This window comes from Corvus brachyrhynchos, unplaced genomic scaffold (genome assembly GCF_000691975.1).
Source record: "Corvus brachyrhynchos isolate BGI_N302 unplaced genomic scaffold, ASM69197v1 scaffold89, whole genome shotgun sequence".
Taxonomy (NCBI): Eukaryota; Metazoa; Chordata; class Aves; order Passeriformes; family Corvidae; genus Corvus; species Corvus brachyrhynchos.
In genome coordinates this window covers 1,205,388-1,229,877 of record NW_008246063.1, presented here as the reverse complement: position 1 = coordinate 1,229,877, position 24,490 = coordinate 1,205,388, and the positions used below count along the sequence as shown (strand labels likewise).

At 49.8% G+C, this 24,490-nt stretch overlaps 1 protein-coding gene across 5 annotated transcripts in view; it reads left to right on the top strand.

Annotated features, from left to right (window-relative positions):
- Positions 1 to 24,490, top strand: part of LOC103623907 (brain-specific angiogenesis inhibitor 1-like) — a 164,553-nt gene that overhangs the window by 71,337 nt on the left and 68,726 nt on the right. For all 5 annotated transcript variants that reach the window (XM_017746666.1, XM_017746665.1, XM_017746664.1 and 2 more), the window contains exon 2: positions 8,210 to 9,129. In XM_017746666.1, the coding sequence (XP_017602155.1) occupies positions 8,382 to 9,129 (748 nt within the window). In that variant the 5' untranslated portion in view covers positions 8,210 to 8,381. The remainder of the gene's footprint in view (positions 1 to 8,209; positions 9,130 to 24,490) is intronic.

The window sequence follows — 24,490 nt, the reverse complement described above, 5'->3', positions numbered from 1 at the left end:
TTTTGCTCATCTCCTGCTGCTGATCATCCCCAGCCAGTTACGAGCTGGAGAGCAGCAAAGTGGAAATCTCCTTTCCTGGTACTGGGAGAAGCACCAGGACTTGAGCTCATGCAGATCCTAGCCCAGAGCTCGTTGCAAAACCAGCTGTTTGGGTCTTCATCTCCTTTGGTTTCCCTTGGGCAGCCCAGCTCCGAGGTGCCATGGGGCGCGAGAAGTTCCAAATCCAGCTGTTATTCCATCCCAGGTGTGTGGACAGGTGGGACAGGAGCAGAGATCCAAGTTTCTTGGCCAAGGCACCTCCTTTTCCTTTGTCCTCTGTAGCCATCTCTGCATCAGTGACTCCAGAGAGCCAGGATCTGGAATCATCAAATTGTGAAAGGCTTGAGTTGGAAGGGACCTCAAAGATCATCAGTCCCACCCCCTGTCATGGACAGGGACATCTTCCACTATCCCAGGTTGCTCCAAATCCCATCCAACCTGGCCTTGGACACTTCCAGGGATGGGGCAGCCACAGCTTCTCTGGGCAGCCTGTGCCAGGGCCTCCCCACTCTCACAGGGAGGAATTTCTTCCTAAAATATGGCCTGAAACATTTTCCCATCACTGCTTACACATCTCAGGACGCTTGCTGGTGACGTTTTTACCCCAGCCAACAATCCCCACCCCAGACCATGCCTGGGTACAGCTCAGGAGCGAACATTAAACCCTGTGGAAGGCTGTTCTGCTTTGGGAACAGGCAGTTTAGCCACAGGACCAGGAGCTGTGTCTGGGCTCTCGTCCTCAGGGGCCAGAGAATGAGCCTGAGGATGTGATTTAGGTGGGACACAGAAATGAGCAGTGTCAGGACATGCACCCCATGAATCCCAAAGCCCAATTTTAGCTTTGCCAAACATCCCTCTGCACATGTCCCTGTGCAAGGCTGAGCTTCACCATGCACACAAAGCCCCTCCCTAAATAGCCCCTATCCCCGGGGGGCTCCCACTTATCTCCCCAGCTAATGCCAGTGCTTTTAACCTCCAGACGGTTTCCCAATCAATCCCATCCCGGTTCCCAGCTCAAATGAGCAACGATGGAAGCATTCCTGTTCACTCATTAGGATGACCTTGCCCTCAGAGGCCCTCTTGTGTAACCCTCACAACCAGGAGCAGGGTGGTAATGGAGGGAAAAAGACCCCAAAGGGTTGGCTGGGAGCACCGTCAGTCAGGAACAAGGCAGCAGGGAAAACGGGATTTTTCTAGGATTTGCTGGTGTAGAATCCATGGTATTTCTTGGTGGGGATGGGGATGGGTGGGAGTGGGGCCAGTCAGGGATCATGGGTGATGCTGGCATGGAGGAAAGACTGATCTTACCAGGATCAGAAGCATTGTGTATTCCCCTGGGAATGAGGAAATGCCTGGGAACTCATAACAGGCTTGCTGTAATCCCATTCAAACTGGGATTTAAATCTGCTTTCCTTAAACTGTGGCAGGGTAAGGTGTAACATTATGACCTCCGTCAATAACCTTCTGCCAAGAACCCCCACGTGCTCCTTGACTTTGCTGTGCAAGGACATCAAAGCCAGCCCTATAAAGTCCTTGAGAAACTCCAAGTCCAGTCAGGGCTCCTAACAGACAATGCCAAAAGATTTGCACCCATGTAGAGGAAAGTTGAGGACAAAAATAGATGTGGATTGAGATAAGGGGATGCTTAGTCTTTAAATTAATCTCTTTTTGGGATGAAATCCTGGCTGGTTGGAAATGAATCATCATCTCCAGCACTCAGCTGGAAATCTTCAGATCATGGAGCTCTAAAGGAAAGCAGAAGATTCTTCTCACATCCATCTTTTCAGGTGGGAAAGCTGAAGCATGAATTGGCAGAGATGCTTCAGTGACAGTGTGCACAGATCCTGGAGCCAGGATTCAAATCTGGCCTCTGGCTCCCCCTGACTGTGTCTCCCCATCTGGCCAATGCTGAAGGAGATCACAGATGCAAGGGTTCAACCAAAGCTCAGGGGCTTTGGAGTTTCCTCATTGTGGTTGAAAGCCCCTTGGGGAGCCCCAGGATGATCCATTCCCTGATATTTCCCATTTCCCAGCCCTCCCTTTCCCCAAATCCCCTCTTGCAGCCTTTGACAGTTGAAATAGGATCAGGATCCTGCCCCACAAGCCAATTCCCATCACAGAATCAAACATTCCCCACCCTGTTAATGCTGTTCCTGCAGGCTGTTCCACATCTGCTGGGGTCCACCCCTAAGGCGAGTGCATTTCCCGCTTGGAGCTGGGAGAAATTTGGGATGAAGGATGCTGGTGTGTGTATATATAGAATTTATTAGCACAGCAGACAGGTGAAATTTGGCTTTCTCTGCACTCAGGAGACTCAGAGAGAGGCAGGGGGTAGCACATCAGTCTCTACAGTGATGGAGCAAATATTCCAGGATGTGAGGGATCTGTGCAGGAATCTGTGTTAGGAAAATCATGGAGTTGTTTGGGTTGGAAGGGACCTTAAATATCATCTAATTTCACCCCCTCTGCCATGGGCAGGGACACCTGTCCCTTGCTCAAAGCCCTCTGACCTGGCCTTGAACACTTCCAGGGATGGAAAATGGACCATAAAAAATAACAATAAGGAAAAACCCTGATTTTGAGCACTGATTTTATGGTAGAGGTGCTGCTCCAGGACCTGACCAAGCTCCCTGGGTGCCTTCCAGGGTAAACTCCTCTCCCTGCAGCCCAGCAGCCCAGCAGAGCCACTGCAGCTGAGCAACACCCAGGTCTGAGCCCTTCTTGACTCCTCTCTGTGCTGTCAGCTCACAGATGCCACCGTGTTTTTCCAGGCATTTCCACTCTGCTTTGCTCCCTCGCAAAAACAAAATTTCCAAGCTGTTGCAGCTTTTTTTTTTTTTTTTCCCCCTGCTAACAGTTCCTCGTGAATAAGGACAGAACAAACTCCTTCCCTGTGTTTCCTCAGAGTGGCAAGGGACGAGCTTTTCAGGGCCAGGCATTTTTCTGCCTCAGGCAAAAGGGATATTTAGTGTGATGTCTGGGGACCTTCTTACAGGGAAATGGGAAGCCCCAGGAAAGGAGGATTCGCTTGATGAGAGTTGTTTTCACCCTGCTGGGATGTCAGCCGTGCACCAAAGTCAGGAGAAGGAAAAGCAGAGGGAAGTAAATCTTGGACAGTGGCACATCTGGAGCCAGTGGGCAGAGAAAGGGGAGCTGGAACTGCTGGACCGGTGGGAACAGATCAGGGAGCAGGTGTTGGGAATGGTCCTACAGGCAGCAGTGGGCAAGGATGCCCTTTCTGCAGTCATCTTCATTTTTTCCCCCTTTTTTTTCTTTCTTTTTCCATGGAGTGTTTGTGTGTGTGTGTGTTTGTGTTCATGTCTAAGAGTGCCCTCCATTGGCCACATCCAGGCTGCTGCTCCAGGAGTGCCACCAGCACAGCCAGGAAAGGTGGTGGCTGCTCCACCAGCGATGTCACCCTTCCCTCGTGGGAGGACTGTGCCATGCAGGGACTTTGGAAAGCAGGACATGGCAGCACTGCCGGCATCCCACAGGCTCCTCCTGCCCAGGCAGAGCTGAAATCCCTGGGCTGGGCACAGCTGCAGAGCTGGACACGCCAGTTTGGAGGTGTCCATCAGGGAGATCTTGTTGGGATGGGGTGAATCGGCTTGTGGGGCTATTCAGGCAGAGGGTGAAGGCAGTTGTGGGTAAAATCAGGGATGCCCTGATCCCTGCTCACACATCCCACACTGCCTGACTCCCCAGAGTAGCTGTGGGTGGGCAGAATTTGTGCAGAAATCAAGCAGGAACAACGAGAGTGGTGGCAAAATCCAGCTCAGACCTGGATCATTCCCGCAGCAAGACAGGGCCCACCATGGTGGTGTCTGGTCAAAGCTTGGACTTAGTAACCTTGGAGATCTTTTCCAGCCTTACTGATTCGATGATTCTGTGGCTTGCAGGCTCCAAAATTCACTGGGATCAGTGCAAACTGTATGCCTACACCCCTTGGGCTCCAAAATTCACTGGGACCAGTGCAAACTGGATGCCTAAATCCCCTGGGCAGCCCAGATGTAACCTGTGATTTAGTCCTTGCCTGGTTTTGATCTGAGCTGTGAAGGGCTGTCCCAGGTTGTGTTTCTGATCCAGTGGGTGCCAGAGTGGGATGGCAAACGCTCAGCAAGGAGGTAGAAAAAATCGTGAGGGCAGTTCTGAGTTGTGTGAGGGTGCAGGAGCCTCGCTGGTGGCTCACAGCTCTTCATAATCCCCTTCCTTGTCACCTCTGACAGCTGCACAAGGTGACCAAGGCAAAAGGACCATTCAGACCAAACTTTTCAGTCTCTTTCTGTGAGTTTCTTGGGATGAAAAACCATTTTTGCCAAGGGCACACACACACACACACAAGGGCAACAATAATTTTGTCCTTTGGTTTGTCCTTGAGAAACAAGCCCAAGGTGTTCCAATGTCACCAGCTGTCCCCAGGCTTTGCTCTGCCAGACCCACCTCCCAGGCAGAGATGGAAGGAAAGGGCAGGGGAGGTGTTGTGTGCTCCAAGTTGGAGCCAAAGGATGGGACCAGGCAGGGATGTCTTCCATCACTCAAAATTCCAGGAACAGCCAGGCTACCTGGACACTGACTGTGGCAAAAACCATGGGAATGTGGGCAAAATTGACTGTGTGCCATATGAATGTGACCTCCAACACTGCAATAATCTGTTTTTTCACTCCTTCAATAACTTCCCCAGCTGCAGGCTGTAGCCTCTGGTTTTATGTCCCCCTTGGGATTTTTTTGGGGATGGAAGTGTAGGAGATGGATCTCTGCTGAAATCAAGCAGCCACTCAGGTGCCTGTTGCATCTTCCCTCCCTGCCAGGTCCAACACCTGTCGAGCCAAAGATCCAGGTGTGGAGGGGGTTTTGCCCATCCACTCCTGCTCTGAGTAAAGATTCCCACTTCAGCAGGGATTAGTTGAAAGAGGAAAAAAAAATGTTTATGCTCTTTATGGGGAAACCTGCCAGATGTGACTGCACTGAGGGGAAATCAATTGTGAGACCTGACAACCATAACAGGTCTGGTTAAAATTTGTTGGCTTTTACGGTGCTTTTCCCTGACAGGGGCAGTGAGGGGGCATTTGTTTTGTGCTCACCACATCCTCAGACAGAAGCAGGTCTGTGGTCAGTGTGAGAAAAATTGAGTTTGTGGAGAGCAGGAGGCCTGGGCTGAATCCCAGGCACTGAAGTCACCATTAGGAACTGGATTTCAAAACAAACCCTGTCTCCTCATCATCTGGTTGCTATGGAGGCACTGCTAGCTCCTGCTTCCAACCAGGAAAGGCAAGTTTCTGGTCTGGACCAGAGGTTAAGATGACAAGAAAGATGGAGATATTATTTACAAGAGCAGGGAGTGACAGAATAAGGGGAATTGGCTTCCCACTAGCAGAGGGCAGGTTTAGATGGGATATCAGGAAGAAATTCTTTACTCGGAGGGTGGGGAGGCCTTGGCACAGGTTGTTCAGAGAGATTCCGGATTCCCCATCCCTGGAAGAGTTCAAGGCCAGGTTGGACAGGGCTTGGAGCAACCTGGGATGATGGGAGGTGTCCCTGCCTGTGGCAGCGCTTTGGACAAAATGATCTTTAAGGTCCCTTCCAACCCAACCCACTCTGTGATTCTGTGATCCTTGTGGGTCCCTTCTGACTCAATATATTCCGTAATTCTGTGATCCCTGGCTCGCTCATCAGGGTCAAGGTCGGGTAGACTTTGGATTTGCAAACAGAATGAGCTGTTCCAGCACTGTCCTAAGAGACCCAGTGGCCCCTTTCAGAGGGTCAGCTAAAGCAAGAGCCTTTCAGCTCCCAAATCTGATATTTAGGGCATTCACAGTCCTATCTAGGCAGCCCCTCCTGCTAATCAGGAAATTTATAAGATGTTTGGTAGATCCCTGTTCTATTCTTTGCAAGCAAGACCAGGTTTGCATCCCCTTTTCACTCCTGAATTCTGGCTCCAGAGGCAGGCAGGAGCCTGGCAAGGGGAGATTTGCACTGTCAAGCTTTGTAGACTGCAAAGCAGCCAGGAGTGGGGATCTGACTTGTAAAAAATTTAAGTCCAAATGCATTTGGACTCCATGCTGATTAGTGTCAGGTCTAACACACACTCAGGAACCTGCTGGCAGGGGCTGCAGTGATTTGAATCTGGGATGAAACACAGTTTGCAAATAGCAGGTCTGACTTTTGAGTTCCCCAACCCTTTCCTGCCCAAAAGAAAAGGTTTTGGCAGGAGAAAGAAGATGCAGAGACAACTCTTTGATATAGAGCAGGGAGAGAACCTGAGTGAACGTGGAGGTGCATTTAGCTTCTCATCTCTTCCCAGATGCACAGGATGGTCTGTGGGCTTCTCATCTCCTATTTTTCAGTCTCTCCTGGGGCTGGGTTTGGCTGCCTGAACTGTGGATTTGCTGGGAATTTGTACGGCTGTGGTGGAAGGTCCCTCTGTTTGCAGTCTGGGAAGGCAGAGCCTGGCATGGGGTGGGAGATGGCAGCAGTGGGGACAGCAGTGGGGACACGGGGGCTGGAGGTGCAATGAAGACGTGTTTTCCCTCTCCCCTGGATGTAGATGCCCCTCTCCATAGACTTTCACCCTAATTCCTTCCTCGAAGTGCCACCCTAATCGTGGGGAAACACATCGGAATTATTTGTGGGTTGCAGCCCAGGGTAATGTTTTGCCCTCAGGAACTGGGCTGTTTGCATTTCAATGCAGGGGCCTTGAGCACCTGCTTCACTATGAACTGCGAAGTCTCCTGAAATCACGGCAGTTTTCTGACTTGATAGGAGGAAATCTTCCTCCCAGGTTCCCCTTTGTCCTTTGGAAATGGGGCGGCAGCGCTGTTTTGGAGGCAGCGAGTGCTGCAGGGGCAGGGCAAGCCTCATCCAAGAGGAAACTCCTGATTTTCTCTACCTGGGGTGAGCTGAGAGGGGAGGAAGGGAAAAAGGTTGGAAAGTGGGAACGAAAAGGCCCCATGGCTGTGTGATCAGCAGTGGAGAAATCCTGCCCTACTCTCCGGGGGTCTGCCCCTCCTGCAGCTGTTATCAGTGCCCGTCCCCAAACCTGGGGGTGGACACGGATGGGAGTCCATGATGAGGAAAGTCCTGCTACTGATCCTGTTTTCCTTTCTCTCTTCTCTCCTGCAAAGAGAGGAGATGGAGGGAAGGGGATGTAGGAGAGTCTTTTGTTGGGGTAAGAAAGAGGGAGATTTACACGAGTGCAGAGGATCCTCTTTGTCATGGAGGGGGAACAGGGCTCTGGGCTGAAGGAGGAATCTGGGCTAGAGAGGGTTGCAGGGAATGCGTCCTTAGGGTATTGCAGGGTGGATTCTACTCTGGATGAAGGGTTTTGGGGGCTGAAGGAGACCCTGGGACTGGCACAGAGGGCTCTCACTCTCTGCAGATGCTCTGAGCCTGGCTACAGCACCACAGGCTTTGGGGTGTCCTGCACTCAGGGGTGGAAGGAGGGGTGGCTGCCTGGTGTGGGAAGACATAAAATCTGCCTCTTTGGCCCTTTTTTTGCTCGTGTGCTGGGCGTACAGCTCCATCCATTATTCTGCCTGGCCTCAGGGTTACACCAGTGCTGGGTTCCTGAACAACAGCTCCCTTCCCTGCACTGCTCTGGTGGAAGGGAGAGAGAAAAGGAGAGACATAAAGAAGCTAAAAACCAACTGCTGGCAGAGGGAAGAGAGGAGGCAGAGCCTAGCTGGCCATGCTGACCTCCAGCCCACCCTCCCCAGGTGCATCCTGAAATCTGAGTTGAACCAGCATCCTGGCTCACTTGGGATGGAGAGAGCTGGAGACTCCCTAACCCAGAGACCAATCCTGTTTTCTTTGGGGAGATGGTTAAAATTCACAGCCAAGGCTCTGCTGGCTCAGCAGAGGGATCTGCATGGGCAGAGGGCACTGGGAAGGACAGCAGGTCACAGCTGTGTTCACCCCGGGTCAGTCACCGTTGGGCCCCTCCTGGGGGTTAGGACACCCCAAGGATGGGATCACCCCCAAACCAAGTGCGGGAATGGTGATGTGGGGCTGCATCTTCCCCCCGTGAGAAGTGCTGGGACTGGGAGTGCTGTGTGGGTTCTCAGCCTTGTGAAGGGTTAATAAAAACAACAACAACAAAACACCGCCAAAAACCCCAAATCCCAAATCTCTTCTCTTTCTCTCCCCTCCTCCTTCCCTTCCCTGTTTTTTCCAGGTGTTGTTTATGGCCACAGGAGGGAGCTCAAATCCAGACATGGGAGGATCGGCTTGATTTCAGATCCAGAGCCTCTTAAACTCTGCTTTTCCTCTAAGCTGGTCCCTGTTATGTCCAGGATCTGGCACCTGCTTGACATTTACTTTGAGTTCCAGAGGACCAGAGACCTAGGATGAGGAGCATTGGATCCGCCCTGAACCTGCTTTTGGTATCGCCACTCTACTTTGTGTGGACCGTGGTCGCTCTGGACCTGGCACAAACTCCCTGCACCACTTTGGTCCAAGGGAAATTCTTTGGGTATTTCTCCTCCTTCGCCGTCTTCCCACTGAACTCCTCTCTCTGCTCTTGGATTATCCAGAACCCCGACCCTCGCAGGTACACTTTGTACATGAAGATCCTCAAACCCTCCGGCGTATGTGACCACCAGCACATCCGCACCTACCAGTTCGACTCCTTCCTGGAGTCCACCCGCACCTACCTGGGCATGGAGAGCTTTGACGATGTGTTGAAGCTCTGCGATGGCTCCACCCGCTTTGCCTTCCTCCAGTCCAACAAACAATTCCTGCAGATGAAGCAGACGGCCCCGCCGGGCGTGGACACCTGGCCCATGCGGTGGAAGCCCACCAAGGCTCAGGAGAGGGACTTCTCGGTGGAATATCTGGTGGTGGGCAACAGGAACCCCAGCAAAGCCGCCTGCCAGATGCTCTGCAAGTGGCTGGATGCCTGCTTGGCCATCAGCAGCAGCTCCCACCCGTGTGGCATCATGCAGACCCCGTGCTCCTGCTCGGGAGGGGAGGTCCTGGATCAGGCCAGCGAGATCCTGGGGTTCACCAGGAAGAAGGAAGATTGCTACAAGGATGGAATTTACCTGGAGAACTGCGTGAGCAGCCCTAAGGACAGCAATGGAGCGGAGTTCCCGGGTGAGTGGAGGGTGGCGGGGGGTGCTGGGGAGGGAGGGCTGGTTGGGCTCTCCTCTCACAGGTCTCACACTGTCCCCGTCACCTCTGTGTCCGTATCTGTGGATGCCTGGCGTGGAAACCTCATTTCCCAATCAGCAGGCAGGTCAGAGAACCCTCCAAGGCTCTTTATGAGCCTGCGACTGGAATTGAAAATCAGCTGCCCCTAAATACTCCCCAAGTTGTTTTGTTCATCCTCGGGGTTTGTTCATTGCTTGTTTTACTCCTGCAGCCTCCGAGCTGCTGAGGGGGAGCTTCTTACCTGAGGCTGAGCAGTTTTCCAACATAATTACAGATGTCCTAGAAAAGGCAGGATCCAAGGTACCTCCCGAGGCAGGCTGCTCTCAGCAGCCCTATCAACCACTTTAATTTCTAGGGAAAACTTAATTCCTGGGTCTGTTTCGCGGGGATGGCAACAGAAGGCACTCTCGTTTTGTTCTCAGCTTCGTTTTCCTTCTGGAGGCTTTCAGGAAGAAAACTCACCACGCTGCTTCCAGGGGATTGCTTGGTGCCTTTGCTGTGGCTTGTTCCTCAGATATGTCACTGGGTTTTGATTGAGGTCTTGAGTATGGTGTGGGCTGGGAAGGGACGGGGAGGTGGGAGAGGCATGACAAAAAGGTCTGTGAATCAAGGTGGGATGGTCCTGAGGTCTGATCTTGGTCTGGGGAGGGAAGTGCTCCTTCCAGAGACCTGACACAGCCAGGGAAAAAGCAGACAGAAGGGACTCGGGGGGTCGGAAAGTGAAGCTTTTTTCTCACTACCTGTGTCAGGTCTGCTCTGGGGTGTTTATTCTCAGCTCCCACCCCACCTGCCAGCATGCAGGTTACGTAAAGCAGAGGTGTGATGCTAAATAGGAATCCAGGTGTCAGGGAATGGAGCTTCCAGTTCCGTGAGCCTCAGACCCACAGCTGACCCTCACCCCAAGATCTCATCTTCTTCAGGTGCTGGACTGAAATGTCCTCTGCCACCAGCAGAAAGTTGACATCTGTCTGGGTCACGAATTTGGGGATCCTTCCTGACTTTTCCACCCCAGCTGAGGGTGGAATTTCTCAGGGTTGAGGGGAAGAGGCCAGATTAGCTTGCAGTAGGAAGGAGGTGGCTGGGCACAGATCCAGGCTGTGCAGAGTGATTTTCCTGCAGCCTGCACCTGGCATTAGCTGAGAGATTAGGATATGATCAGGTACTCGTGCTTTCGTCAGTGTATTTTGCAGGAGATTTTGTTCCTCGCTGATCTGTGAATCAATACATGAAGGCACAGCCGAGCCATAAATCCTGCAAATTAGTTCTTCAGCCGTGCCTCCTTCCCTGGCCACGAACACAAGACTCCCCAGATTTGGGTTTAGTTTTTTTTTTTTTTTTTTTTTTGCAATGCCCTTTTCTCCTGTGTGAACAGCTCGTGAGGAGCCTCCTCGGAGTTCAGTCATGTGTCATGCCTGGAATTTGCTGATTGGGTGATTTATGCATTCCACCCAAGCAGTGTGACCTTTCTCACTGCAACCAAAGGTGAAATTTGAAATAAGATTTTCAGCAAATCCTGAAGCATTCAAGCTTAATATTGGCTTTTGTAGGGATCTCTCCTAGTCCAGCTCGAGTGCCCGAATGTTCCCACAAAGTAAATATGAAAGAGGCTCAAGGGTGGCTGAATCAAAATCCTTTTTGGGTGTCAAATATTTGTAGAGTGGAGATAATTTTTCTGCTGGCTGCTCACATCTGCTCCATATTGAAGACAGGGAATTATCGTCTGTGCTGGTGGGATGCCATCCACACAGCAACGATGCTTGCAGGGTGCCCGGGCTCTCCATGTGCTGCTCTGTCTGTCACTGTGTCTGTTTTGATTTATGCAAAGGCTTGATCAGGAAGATGGAGGCGAGATCCAATTTGGACAGGGAGTCAGCAATCCCTTAACAGCATTTTGTGGGTGGAATATTTTGATAGGGTTCCTGATTTCCAAGTGCTGATGCTGGTTATTGCACTCGTTGCTGTTCTGATTGTATTTGTAGCAGGTTTTTTTCCAACAAGCCTTTTTATTTTTTTTTATTATCATCGCTATTTTTCCCTCCCTGCTGCTTTCTGAGTCATTTGTTGTTTCTGGGCCTGTCTTAACACTTTCATCTTGGAACAAGTGGGCATGTGTGAGTTGTACTAATCTACTCTGATGACTTTAAAGGCACAAAAAGGAATTTGGAATTCCATGGCAGGGGTTGGAATGAGATGATCTTTGAGGTCCCTTCCAACTCAAACCACCCTTTGAATTGCCAGATACCCAGATACCATCCTGAAATATGAAACTTGACTTTCCCTAATGTGCCTTTTTATTCCTTGGGTATTTCCAAAGCAAATGGATGGGTGCAAATCTACAACGAGGTGTTGCCTTGGCACACAGCTGTGCTTTGGCTCACGGTCTGTGGGTGAGATCCCTGTGAAAAGCTTCGCTCCAAGAGGATCCAGAACTATAGGGACAACAAGAGCTCCAGAACTACAGGGACACTCAAGAAAACATAACTGACAGACTGTTTGCACTCATGGCCAGTGATTTTACACCTAGTTCGGGTGCACAGGGAAATTGATGACCATTTATTGAGGGACTTCCCAAAGAAACTCTGCCAAAGTGACCCTGTCTTATCTGCAGCACCTGTTCTTCAGTGTCTGGAGGAAGGAGAAACTGCTCCAAATTTGCTTCCCAGGTTTAGTGAGATGCTCTTTGTGCTCACTGTCCCACACAGATATTTCAGAGGGTACAGCAGGCAGTGGTGGGTTGCAGAAGAATCCCTCAGGTTATCCCTCAGATATTTTGGTCTTCCTGCACAAGGAGCTTGTCCTGGTGATCAGCAGGACATGCTTTGAAATCTTGGGCAGCTGCCTCCAGCTGCTACTCCAGGGAGGCTTGAACTGGGATTGTTTTCCAGGAGAAGACAATTCAACAGGGGAACTGTTGATAACTGGCCGCTATCAGATCTCCCTTGGCTGACTCAGGAAATGTGGGAAGAAGGCAGAGGTTTGTTTGTAGGTGCCTGTGTTTAGATGTAAATCCTGGTTTTGGTATGCAAATTGGTATTTCTTGAATAAGTTTGTGGTGCAAGAGCAGGAGACTGAAGAAGGGAAAACCTCCTGAAGTGCTGGGTATTGGTTCTTCGGGGTCTGAAAATGCTTGTGACCCTCCCAAATGTCAGCTGGCTTCTGTAATCGGAGCTGGAGCTTTAAAAGGGATGACGATGTGACCCTGTAATGAGAGAAGGTTAAATGTGTGCTTAAGTGCTGTGCTGAGTTAGGCACTTAATGAATGTCTAATTAGTCTTGTCTCCACGTGAGCTGTTCCTGGAAGGCCATTGCAGTGCTGTCACATTTCGGTGGCCCAAAGAGGCAAACATCATTCTCTGGTCCTTTTGCTCTTCTTGTTCCATCTTAGGGGGATCCAGGATGCTGACTGTAAATCAAGGCTAAAAGTGTCCCGAAAATATATTATTTGTTTCATGATAAATCAGGTGGCTCCAGGGCTGGAGGGGTTTTTATAATGCTAGACTGAAGCGCTGAGGATTTTTCCTGCCTTTCCTGCTAAATTTTCCCTTCTTTTGCCATCCTCATTGCTCTGAACAAAATCAAATCCCCCTTCCTCACACATGCTCATCATTTCTGTTTTGTTCGTGGTGTTTCATCTTCCACTTTTAGATGCTTTTCCACCTCTGTAACCTTGATTAAGATGTCTCAGAGTGTCTGATCTCTGTTTGGAGAGGCCCAAGAACAAATTCCTTCTTAACCTCTGCTGCATTAAGTAAGCTGGAGTCCATAAATCTCTCACTGCAGGACACACCCTCCAAACCTCTCTTGTTGTTGGGAAGTTTCACTTCATTTTTGGACAGCTCTTTGGTAAAAACATGCTTTGGTCTCCTCAGGAGGGCTGAGCTTCTGCCTGGATTTGTGGCTGAGTGGCTCCTGAATGGGGTCCATGGTGTGGAAGAGGAACCAGAGGCACAGAAATGAATCAATTCCCACCCTCCCTGCTGCAGAAATCATCTTGGGTGGCACAGCTCCCCTCACCTCAAATCTCCAATCTCTCCCAGGGCAGAGATAACCTGATAAGTCATTACTAGGTTTGAGATGGGCTTTAGTGGCCATGAAAGCTCCAGAGATTGATAAAGAGCTGTGAGTAATTGCCCAGGGGCAGATCTCAAACCTCTCCTTGACATCTTCAGCTCTTTATGACACACTCGCTCTTCCTCCAGCAAGAATCCCCCAGGCCTGAGCAGCTGAGCTTGCAGACAGAGGTGTTTGGCTTTGGTTTGGCCTCGGGTTTGGATTTGCCAATGAAACAGCAAAGGGATTTGGGTGAGTGCATTTTCACTGCCTCTCTGGAAGGTGTGCAGCATTCCAGCTCCTCGCTTCTCCACCTGTGTTTGTCCCTGTTGTCTGATCTGGACATCCCTGAGAGCGGAGGTTGTATGGGGTGAGAGATCAACAGCAAAACACGGGGCAAGGAAGCACTGATTTCTGCTCATGTGTAAAATTTTCCTGTGTAAACTGCTGAAATCATTGGAGATTTCACCTGACATCCCCCCCAGCTTTAGTCCAAATTTCAGCAGCTGACAAGACCTGATACTCCTTCCCAGTTCCTGGAGGAGGAGGAGGAGGTAGAACAGAGCCTGGCATGTGGCAAAGAGGTCACCTTGTCACCTGCAGCGAATCCCCACTGCACCCATATGGGCAGCTCCTGGCAGGAATGTCCCTCTTGCCTGTGGTCACAGGGTGCTTATGGATGAGGCAAATGTGGGGAGCTCCTCCCTGGGCGCTGGAACGGGGTGTTCTGGCTCAGTTTAAACACTCAGATCTCTCTGACCTGCATGAGCCCTGCCTGCCCCACTGTTCTCTGGGATTGTCAAAGACCTTGCAGATGGAATGGAAGGGAATGGAATGGAATGGAATGGAATGGAATGGAATGGAATGGAATGGAATGGAATGGAATGGAATGGAATGGAATGGAATGGAATGGAATGGAATAGAATAGAATAGGAGTATTTTCAGTTGGAAAAGACCTGCAATGTTTATCTAGTCCCACTGCCTGACCAAAAGTTTAAATAAGGGCATTGTCCAAATACTTCTTAAGCACTGATAGGGATGGGACATCGACCAGCTCTCTAAACAACCTGTTCTGATTTTTGACCACCCTCTCAGTAAACAAAGCCTTCTTAATGTCCAGCCCACAGCTCCCCTGGTGCAGTTGGAAGCATTCCCACACGTCCATCCCATCACGGGACCCCAGGGAGAATTAGGCATGAGCACAGGAGTGCCGGAGTGCTGTGAGCACGCAGCAGCACTGTGAAGTGCCAGGGCAGAAATTCCCCGTGTACCGGCTGCTTTCAGCACTAAATCCAGCCCCGCGTGTGTCTGTACGGAGATGGGGTGGAGAAAAACGAGCAGAGCAAAGCGATCAGTTCCACTGTGAACCCAACAGCTTGTGGACATGATCACAACGCAGAAACATCAGCAATTACCGGCTCAATGCGCTGTCGTTGTCGCAGGGAGACCAAAGGTGGAATTTACATCCGGTTGCCGAGGGAGTTTCACAGGCAGCTACTCCCATTATTGCGACGGGGACTTTTACGGGTAATTTAATGAGTGGCAGCCCGGTGAAAGGCTCAGCTTTTCAGTTTGCCCTTTTTTTCTCTCTCTCTTTTTTTTAATTTTCAATTTTTTAACATCCTCTCGTATTCAGGTTCCATAGCAGTCACCCCAAAATGTTTTGTATGGGAGTACAAGGTGAAATTAAGGTGCAGGGAAACACCAACACCAGAGTCAAAATCATCACATCTCCAGAGTAGTTTTCCATCTACAACTGCAGAAAATGAGGGTGATGGTGCTGACACTTCAAAGGGAGGGTGCACAGAGGGATTCCTGTCCATTTTCACCACTTATCCCAAATATCTGGCCCTTTTCACCATCCATCCTGAATATCTGATATATTTAGGTAATGGGAGCAGGCTGAAAAATGGAAAATATTTTCTGTAAGAGGAACTGGATCCATGGAGATTTTTAGCTGTTTGATTCACCTGTGCGGCGTCTTAACTCTCTGGATTTCCTTGGCACTGAGCTCCGACCTGGTGGATCCCAGCTCTCACAGCTGATAGAGCTCTGGGATTCCTTCAGGTTTCCTTTAAAGGGAGTTTTCCCCTTTTCACTGCTGGCTTCCTCTATCCAGGTGCAAAAGACTTTGGGTAGAGCCATGACTCAGCAGAGATGATGTCTAGCCAAGCTGCCTGCGAGATTCAGCAGATCCAGGGGGGGAGAAGGACTCTGTGTCATTTTCAGCACTAAATGCTCTTATTTAGCACTAAATGCACTTATTTCCCAGAGAAGTTGTGGACTCCCCATCCCTGGACGTGCTCAAGGCCAGGATGGATGGGACCCTGAGCAACCTGGCCTAGAGGAAGGTGTCCCTGTCTGTGGCAGGGGGTTGGAATGCATCAATCTTTAGGGTTCTTTCCAACCTTCTGTTGGAAATGATACAAAGTTTAAAATTTTTAATGTAACTTTAGTCAATTTTGTTCGCTTTTGCCCTGGGGGAAAGGAGTTGAAGTTTCTTTTCAGGGAACTGTTCCACCAGGCGAGGTCTGATGAGCTGAACATCTCAACAGACTGGGGGTAGCAGAGAAGATACACAAAAGATGACAACCATAAACCACCATTAAAGAACTCCAAAGATCACCCCTGGCATGGTCTGAGACCCCTGGTCTGGAAAGAGAGAGATAAAAGAACCCAAGAATGAGAACCTAATTAGCATCAGAGGCAAAGAAATCTGTATCCAATATGAACCCAAATACTAAGAACTGCACTACTTGGGACCAATGAGCATTGAACCAATAAATTTCTATGAGTTTTGACTGTATAAGTATGTGAAAAATCAACTAAAATTCCTGTGCAATTGAATGATTTTCTCTGCACAACCCAGCTATGTGTGGATGAAATGATTTCTGTTGCACATCCTGGCCAGAACAACATCCTGGCCAGAATAAAGTAATGCCTCGATTCTCCAACACTAAAAATGCTGTTGGAGAGTTTTTTGTTTTTTTCCACGGTTTCGGTGGCACTTCCAGAGCATCACCAACACCACTGTAGCTTCATCTCTTTTCCCATATCTTCCCATTCTTACAATCAGTGAAATTTTGACAGCATCTACGGGTGTTGATTCTATCTCCTGCAAGTCCCTCGTTCCCCAGGACAGTCCTGGAGCAAGCCCGGGATAAACAGGTTAGACAACTGGTTTGGAATTCTCAGCAAGCATCCTGGGGAGGACTCAGCAACTGCGTGTCCCTGGAGTGGCTCTGCCAATGTCACCTCCAGCCGCTGAATCTCCTTTTGGCACACTCTCTTCTTGCAGACAACAATCCGATACTGAAATCCCATCTTTTATCCTTCAGCGCGGTGAGACAGCCAGGCTGGGAAAGGACGTCCTTTAGCACACCAGAACTGCAGATCTGTTGAGTTTAAATATATTTCTTTGTGTTCCCTGGCTCGAGTTTCAATAGAGCGATAATTGCCACACACCTCATTAAGCTGAATGCTCTCAATAGGTCTTGAGCGGTCCGTGTCATTAAACAAACAGTTACTGACTTGGGATCTGCCCGGTGTTTAGAAGCTGTAAAGAAGGGACCTGGAGGCTGTGAAAGCTGCAGCTCCAGCTTCCCGAAGAAACTGGGCTGCCCTGTCAGCGTGGCTGCTTTATCCCGCTGTTTCTGGGGCACTTTGAGGAGTCTGATCCTTCCCTGTGTCCTGAGGCAGGGATGCAATTACTGGTGCAAGTCTCTGGCTTTGTCGCCTTGCCTGGATGAAGAGGGGGATACCCTGGTCTCTGCCAGTCTGGATTTTGGGATTTGGAAGCTGACACTTCCCTACTTGTTTGTTTTGAGGACAAGAGTTCGGGTATATTTGTTTTGAGGGTGCCCAAACCAGAGAAAGGTGATAAAATTCAGTGTATGGCACTGAAACAGGAGAAACAGCTGGGAGCAGGGGTGCTGACACTATTTTTCTGGTTCTTCTCCTGAATCTGAAGTCTGAAGGACCAAGATGCAAGGTTTTGGCCCCTCAGCTTTTGTTAAGACCCCAAGACTGATCAGAAAACGACCTACCCTAAGATTCTGCTTCAGGATCTACTGGAGGCCAAGATAGGACAAGGGGAACGGTGATTCCACCACATGTCCCTGTTTAATCTTCTCTCCCAGATTAAACCCGTCCTCATGGAAGGCTTTATCCAGTGATCTGTGTGCATTTCATTGCAGGTCTGTATCCCAAGTGCCTGCCGGATGAAACTGAGGGTTAGTTTTCGTATCCCCTTCCCATAACTTAACTAAACTTGTGACCAAGACTGTCAACAGAATCCCATTCCTACCAACTCTGGTCAGAAGTAGAGGTGTGGAGGAAAGGCATTGGAGGGCATGTGCCATGGGGATGGATGACCAGGACAGGTTCAGGTTGGCCATTAGACCTCCATAAGTGTCCAGCCCAGAGTTCAGGAGGGCAAGGAAGCAGTTCAAGTGTGCACAGAGCTTCATGGCTTTAGAATTAGTGCCCTGTGAGGCAACCAGGCCAAAAGTCAGGGATGCTGTGCATGTGAATGTACCCACAGGCAGGATTGTCCTGGTGTAGGGAGATGCCAGACACTCCAGTCTCCATGAACAGTTCCAGTCCATGAGGATCACAGAATCAGAGTGGGTTGGGTTGGAGAGGATTTTCAAGATATCTCATTCCAAACCCCTGCCATGGGCAGGGACACCTTCCGCTATTCCAGTTGCTCCAAGCCCCATCCAACCTGGCTTTGAACACTTCCAGGGGTGGGGCAGCCACCAGTTCTCTGGGTAGTTGTGCTTGATGGCAGCAGTTCTGGATGGTACCAGCTTGCTCTTGATACCCATTAACCTGGGACTGGGACTAAATAATCTCTACAGCCCTGGATTAAAGAGGTGTTTGCACCAGAATTCCAGTTGTGGACATGCTGGGAAAGATCATAATGGGCACCCTTTTGGCAGCTGGATCTTAAAACACCCAGGAAGATGTGCCAGAGCTGCTGTTCACAGCTGGTTTTATTCAACACTTGTCTTCTACCCTTTTAGCAAGGGTCAGTCAAAGGATCATAAGTAAATTGACTGATGACAATTTCTGCCCACAAAATCCTCTCCCTTTCATACCCTTTCTTTCTCCATTGTTTAGTTTGCTGGGTTTAGTTGTTTATTTTTCATTTTAATGTCCTGCTTGGCAGGAATTCATAGAATCATGGAAAGGTTTGGGTTGGAAGGGACCTTAAACATCATCATCTCATCCCAGCCCCCTGCCACGGGCAGGGACATCTTCCACTAGACCAGGTGTCTCAGAATCCCAGCCAACCTGGCCTTGGACACTTTCAGGGATGGGGCATCCACCAGTTCTCTGGGCAACTTGTAGCCTTCTCTTCTCCAGGCTGAAGAATCCCAACTCTCCCAGCCTGTTTTCATAGGAGAGGTGCTCCAGCCCTCTGAGCATCCTCTTTAGGGTCAGCTAAGATCAACGAGTGGTGCTGTGACCTGAGACCAGTGATGTTTGTAAGAGGAAGGCCGACAGAAGACAGCAGAGGAGCTGCTCAGGGGGATGTCTGGGTTGCTGGGGGGGCACTTGATGAAGAAGAGAAGATGCAGGGACCAGGAGAGTCCCCAGGTAACCATACAGAAGTAGTTAAGGAGACTGCTTTTTGTGCTTCTCTGCTTTTGGGCCATGGAGGAGCCCGGGAGGCCTCTTTGGGCAGTTCAACCAGCTGCCTCCATGGGCCCACCACAGCTGAGGAATCATCAAGGAGAAAACAGACCTTGTGGGAGAGCCACGTTGGATTCCACCCACTGCCAGGGCAGGGATGGCTTTCCTGGCTCAGCAGATTCACCATATTTCCCCTCTGCCCAGTCCCTTCCCTGCTGCCAGCCCTGGTGTCCCTGTCCCAGCTCAGCAGTGCCATGTTCTAGCCTGTTGTCACTGGAGCTGGTGGAATGTTCAGTGTGAGTTTTATCTTGGCATAATCTGTTGCCTTTTGCTTGCTTCAGGGCAGAGGAAGAGAAGAGTTGAAGCTTTTCCAAGCCTTTAAACACCATGACCAACCATCCCCACTCCTGAGCCTGCTGGATTGGCCCCCAGCTTGGCACTAGAGCGTCCCTTCTTAAAAACAGAGCTCTGTGATGACTGGGAAGGATGAAATTTCCTACCATGTGAAGTCCCATGTTCCTCTCCTGTGATAACTCCTCTCATTGCTGCTCGTATCCAAATCCTTCATAACCTTAATTTTTCAGCAATGCCTTTGGGATTGTCCTGTTACCAGCACCCTCCTGGGGCTTTTTCTGGACATAACATAAGATATCTGGAGTATTTCTGGCCTGGATTGGATGGTGGGCCAGGTAAACCAGTTAACTGCCGTACTAGGTATTATTTTGGTGAGTGAGATCACTTAGGCTGAGCTCACACTCACCAGAAACCTTCACAGACTGAGCATCCTTGGGGTGAGGCTGCCCTCAAACAGTGGTTGAAGGAATATAAATCAGACAGATAAACCCAGAAATCTCCTTTTCTTGGGGTTCTGCCTGGAATGAAAACCTGGGCCAGTGTTTTATCAGGTGTCCTGGAGCCCCTCCCTCATGGTCCCACTGGGTTAGTCTGGCTTTGGGGTTGCACTTCTCTCCTGGAGTTGGGGATGTTCTTGTGCTGGGTGAAGGAGGCAAAGAGAACTATGAGGAGCAAACAAAAAAATGCCAAGAGCAGCACAGGAGGAGATTTAGACTTTCCAATATGTACTGGGTGAGCTGGGTCACCCAGCTGGAGTGGGTCCTGCTCTCTGGAGAGGGCCTGGATGAGCAGAAGGTCTTAGAGAAATGCCATAAATAGGTCTGGAGACTTCAAAGGTTTGTGGAGGAGTGTTTGTCTTGCACCTTCTCTCTCTGGATCAGAACTCCTCTCAGTGAGCCAGGGCAGGCACTGAGCACTCAAATAAATGCTTTTAGTACCACAGAAGGAAAATAAAATAAGGGAAGAGGTGGTGGAGGAGGGAATGGTTGAAGCACAGAGTTGCCCCAGGGCACATCTCCAGTCACGAATGTCCGGAGAGCCAGAGGCACGGGCACACAGCTGGGTCTGATGTGTGGATGTGCACACACAGGGGAATGTGGAGCCGGGCTGGGAGAGCTGGCAATGTCCAGCCTGGAGAAGAGAAGGCTCCAGGGAGACCTCAGAGCCCCTTCCAGGGCCTAAAGGGGCTCCAGGAGAGCTGGAGAGGGACTTTTTTGCAAGAGCATGTAGTGATAGGACAAGGAGGAATGGTCCTAAGATGAAGCAGGGAAGGTTTAGATTGGATATTAGGAAGAAATTCTTCCCTGTGAGGGTGGGGAGGCCCTGGCTCATGTTTTCCAGGGAAGCTGTGGCTGCCCCATCCCTGGAAGTATCTGAGGCCAGGTTGGAGGGGGCTTGGAGCAACCTGGGATGGTGGGAGGTGTCCCTGCCCATGGCAGAGGTTGGGACTAAACAGTTTTTAAAGTCTCTTCCAACACACCTATGAACAAATCCCAGTGCTGAGACCCCCGTGGGAAGCCCCAACATCCCATACACACAGACCCAGGATGGATGTGCTGCTTCCCAGTCAAGGGAGAGAGTCCGTGGAGACCCGCAGTGTGCAAACTCACTGCAGGAACAGGAGGCTGACTCATCCTTCAACCTTTCCCTGCTTCTCCCAAAATGTGCCATGAGGCCGATCTGTGCCTCCCGGTGCATTTCAGGAGGAGATGGATTTGTTTACACTTGTGGGATCCTTCCCATGAAAGTAGAAATTCTGTTACTCCGCCCAGAGCCAAAGCACACTGAGGGATTCCCCAGAGTGCCTCAGAACTTGGTGGGAAAGGACAACCCGCACGGCTTGGTGTTCTGAGGGAACAAAGGACTTGCTTTGAGGCTGCAGTCAGCCAAAGCTGTCCCCAAATCCCAAAAGAGTGAGGGACATGCATCCCCCTGCCCTGCCCTCCACAGCAAAGCCAGCACAGACTTCTGCACCATAAAATGCTTTTAATCTGCTTTAAGTCCAGCTTGTGCTTGGCTGGTGGTTTGAACCACTCCTAGGGACCACCTGCTGTTCCCCAAAGCTCTCTCCACTCCCTGACGTGTGGCTTGTCAAAGGGAGATCTTGCAGCACCTACCCCTGCAGCATTCACACTGGTTTTTTGGGGGCTTTTACTGGAGAGTTGTGGTTTTGGAGACTTTTGGCTGCTCCTCAACTCCTTCCTTCCCCACATTCCAGCTCAGGTGTGGTACCTGTGCACAAGCCCCGTGCAGGGTTTGAAATATACTCCTGACTCCCATATTTCCCATTCCTGTCTCCATTTTTCCACCCTGGGGCCGGTTTCCCCTCACACCAAGACCCTTGGATGTGTTTTTGAGGAGCGAAGTCCCTCCAAGGCGGGTGTTGCGATGCTGAGCTGCCTCTCCCTGTCCGGTTCTGCCATGAGCTGCCTCGGTGCAGTGAATAATTGTGGCCATTCTGCTTTCGAGGACCATTCCACCAAGGAAGCCTTCGCTTCGGAAGGCAGCACTCACAGAAGTGACAACTTTGTCTACCTCATGTTTTAATTAAAACTCCAAGTATTCGCCTTCACCCCCACTCCTTCCCTCCCCACCTTTTTCCATCCTGATCCTCCCGCTGCAAATGAACATCCAGTGTTACCTGGGGACAAAGCATTAATTCAGCAATTAAATCATTGAATGCTCCTCTGGCAAAATGAACTATCTCCTGCCTTTCTTGTGTTTTACCACTTTTTTTTCCCCCCTTTTTTCCCCCCTATTCTTTCTTCTTCCCTCTGGTGAGATAAGGCTGTCATTCTTGAAAGCTGTTTTAAATATTCATGTTTTAATTAATGGACTTTATTGCATGAACTCTATATAAGGTAATAAAAAAGACTGCCTGAGGCACAACACATTTTTTTTTTCCTGTTGTTTGTTCTTGAAGGGAACTAAGAAATAAAAAGCTTAATATGTTCCTTCAATGAACATTAGAAAGATACACAGAAATGAGAGCTGTGGGTCATTTAGCCAGTGGGGTCTCCCCAACCACAGGCTCCTTAGGATGGTGGAGCAGGATGTAAACAAATAGGAATCTTGGAGGGCCTGATCCCTTCAGGTTCTGCTGTGGACAGAGGAGGTCAGTGGGCTGCATCCAGAGGATGCACAGCTGGAGATAGAGGCAGACCTGCAATTATCCAGCTGTCAAGAAAGCTGAAGAGGGACTTTTCACAAGGGCTTGTAGTGATGGCACAAGGGGGAATGGCCTTAAGTAGGAGGAGGGTGGACTTAGATTAAATTTTGGGAAGAAATTCCTTGCTTTAAGGGTGGTGAGGCCCTGGCACAAGTTGCCCCAAGAAGTTGTGGACTCCCCATCCCTGGAAGTGTTCAAGGCCGGGTTGGACGGGGCTTGGAGCAACCTGGGATAGCAGAAGGTGTCCCTGCCCATGGCAGGGGGTTGGAATGAGATGATCTTGAAGGTCCCTCCCAGCTCAAACCATTCTATGATCCCGTGATCAAGGGCCCTTCAGAGCTATGAGTGTTTGGGGCTGAAGAAAATCTTTGGCTGTACCTGGAAAGTGAATTCATTGTTCTAGATGATGTTTTTGGCAAAGTAAAACAGAAGGAAAGTCTGGACCAGCCACCTTGCCCAATACTTCTGGGCTGAAAAACCCAAATATTGATTGCACATTTCTGCTCTCGATTTTTGCTTTTATGGAAGGCAAACAAGCCAATAGAATGCATGAATTCATGAAACATCTGGTCTTGCCACTTATGTATTCTTGCCAAAAAAAGAAGAAAAATAATGTTAGTTTAAACTTCATTCCATGTGGGTGTTTTCTTATGGCGCAGCATGCTGAAATTAGTTTTATCTTTGGAGTGTGTCATCTGTACTGCGTGACATGGGCTCAGCACCCAATTTAGCTTAGTCTTGTGATGAGAGGAGTCTAAGGATGCTGGTCCAGAACCTTGTAGGAGAGCCTAAGTTCTGATCCTGCATCTGCCCATGACCTTGAAGAAGTCAAGGCATTTTTGCACGTGATTTTCACCCTCCTATTCTTTTCTTCCTTTATTCTGACTCAGATCTTGAGAGCAATTGGCATTTTTTAGCAAGCAGATGTACAGTGCGGAGCACCAGCACTCCCTGAGCTGTTGTGATGATGGTTCTTAGCAAGACTGGCTAGAGTTAGTTGTAATAATCAATAAATATTCCAGTGGTTGGTATGATTAAAGTCTGGTCATGGAGTCACTTCTCTACTAGGAAAAGAATCATCTCACAAATGATGACACCCTGGCATTTACTCTAGAAAGAGAGGGAATGTCTAGCATTGAAGGAGGCAGGTGGGTGGCACAGAGAAAATATCTCTGGTGGGCCAGTGTAGGTTTCCAGTGCTTCAGTGATAAAATAGGTTGTGCCCTGAGGATGCCTCTATCCATCACACCGATCACTCCATTTCCTGTCTGCCTAATACTGAATTTTTTCAGCCTAAATCAAGGAAGAACCAGAGTTCACCCTTTGCTGCCAAGGTGCAAAGGTGGGGTCACTCCTCAGCTGAGCGGAAGGGCTCTGATTTGACACCAGGATGAGCAAATACAAAAGTGGGTTGATTTTAATAATAAGTTGTCTCTTGGAAAAAGTCTCCATTCCATCTTCTGAAGGTGCTGTCACCTCCATGATGCTCCATTTGTGGAGGTGAAAACACTGGGCTGTGCTCTGGTCATGGCTGGGGCATCTGCTGCTGCTCTGGATGTGAGCCAAGGGTGAGCAAGTCAAGGTTATTCTCTGATAATGCATCCACACTCCTCACTCGTGCAGCAGCACAGCTGGAGGGGGTTCAACACAGGAGCTGGAGAGACCGTTAAGAGGAGTGAGTGAGTCCAGAGTGAAAATTCTTGCTCACTACTCAAAAATCTTTACTGACAGCAGTGTGAGAGGCAGGAAAGCTCAGATTTGGGCAGATCAGGTAATGACAGGGATTCATTTGCTGGCACATATGTCCTAGGACGTGCCATTCTCCAAGCTCAGTTTGATCATAACCCTCATTACTGTATCTGGGACATCCACTGCAGTAAATGGCTTGCTGATCCCTTTGTGCCACGAGCTCTGTCTCTCAGATCTGATTTGAGCTGACTGACTGTGAGCAGCAGAGGAACTCAGCTCTCATGTCCCTTGTGAGGCGGTGAGTAACTCCAGCTCTCCCCGGTGGAGACGTTCGTGTCTCATCAAGTCACCCTGAGCTCCCTGCTGAGCCAACAAAGGGCTGCTCGAGGATGTGGGTGGTGG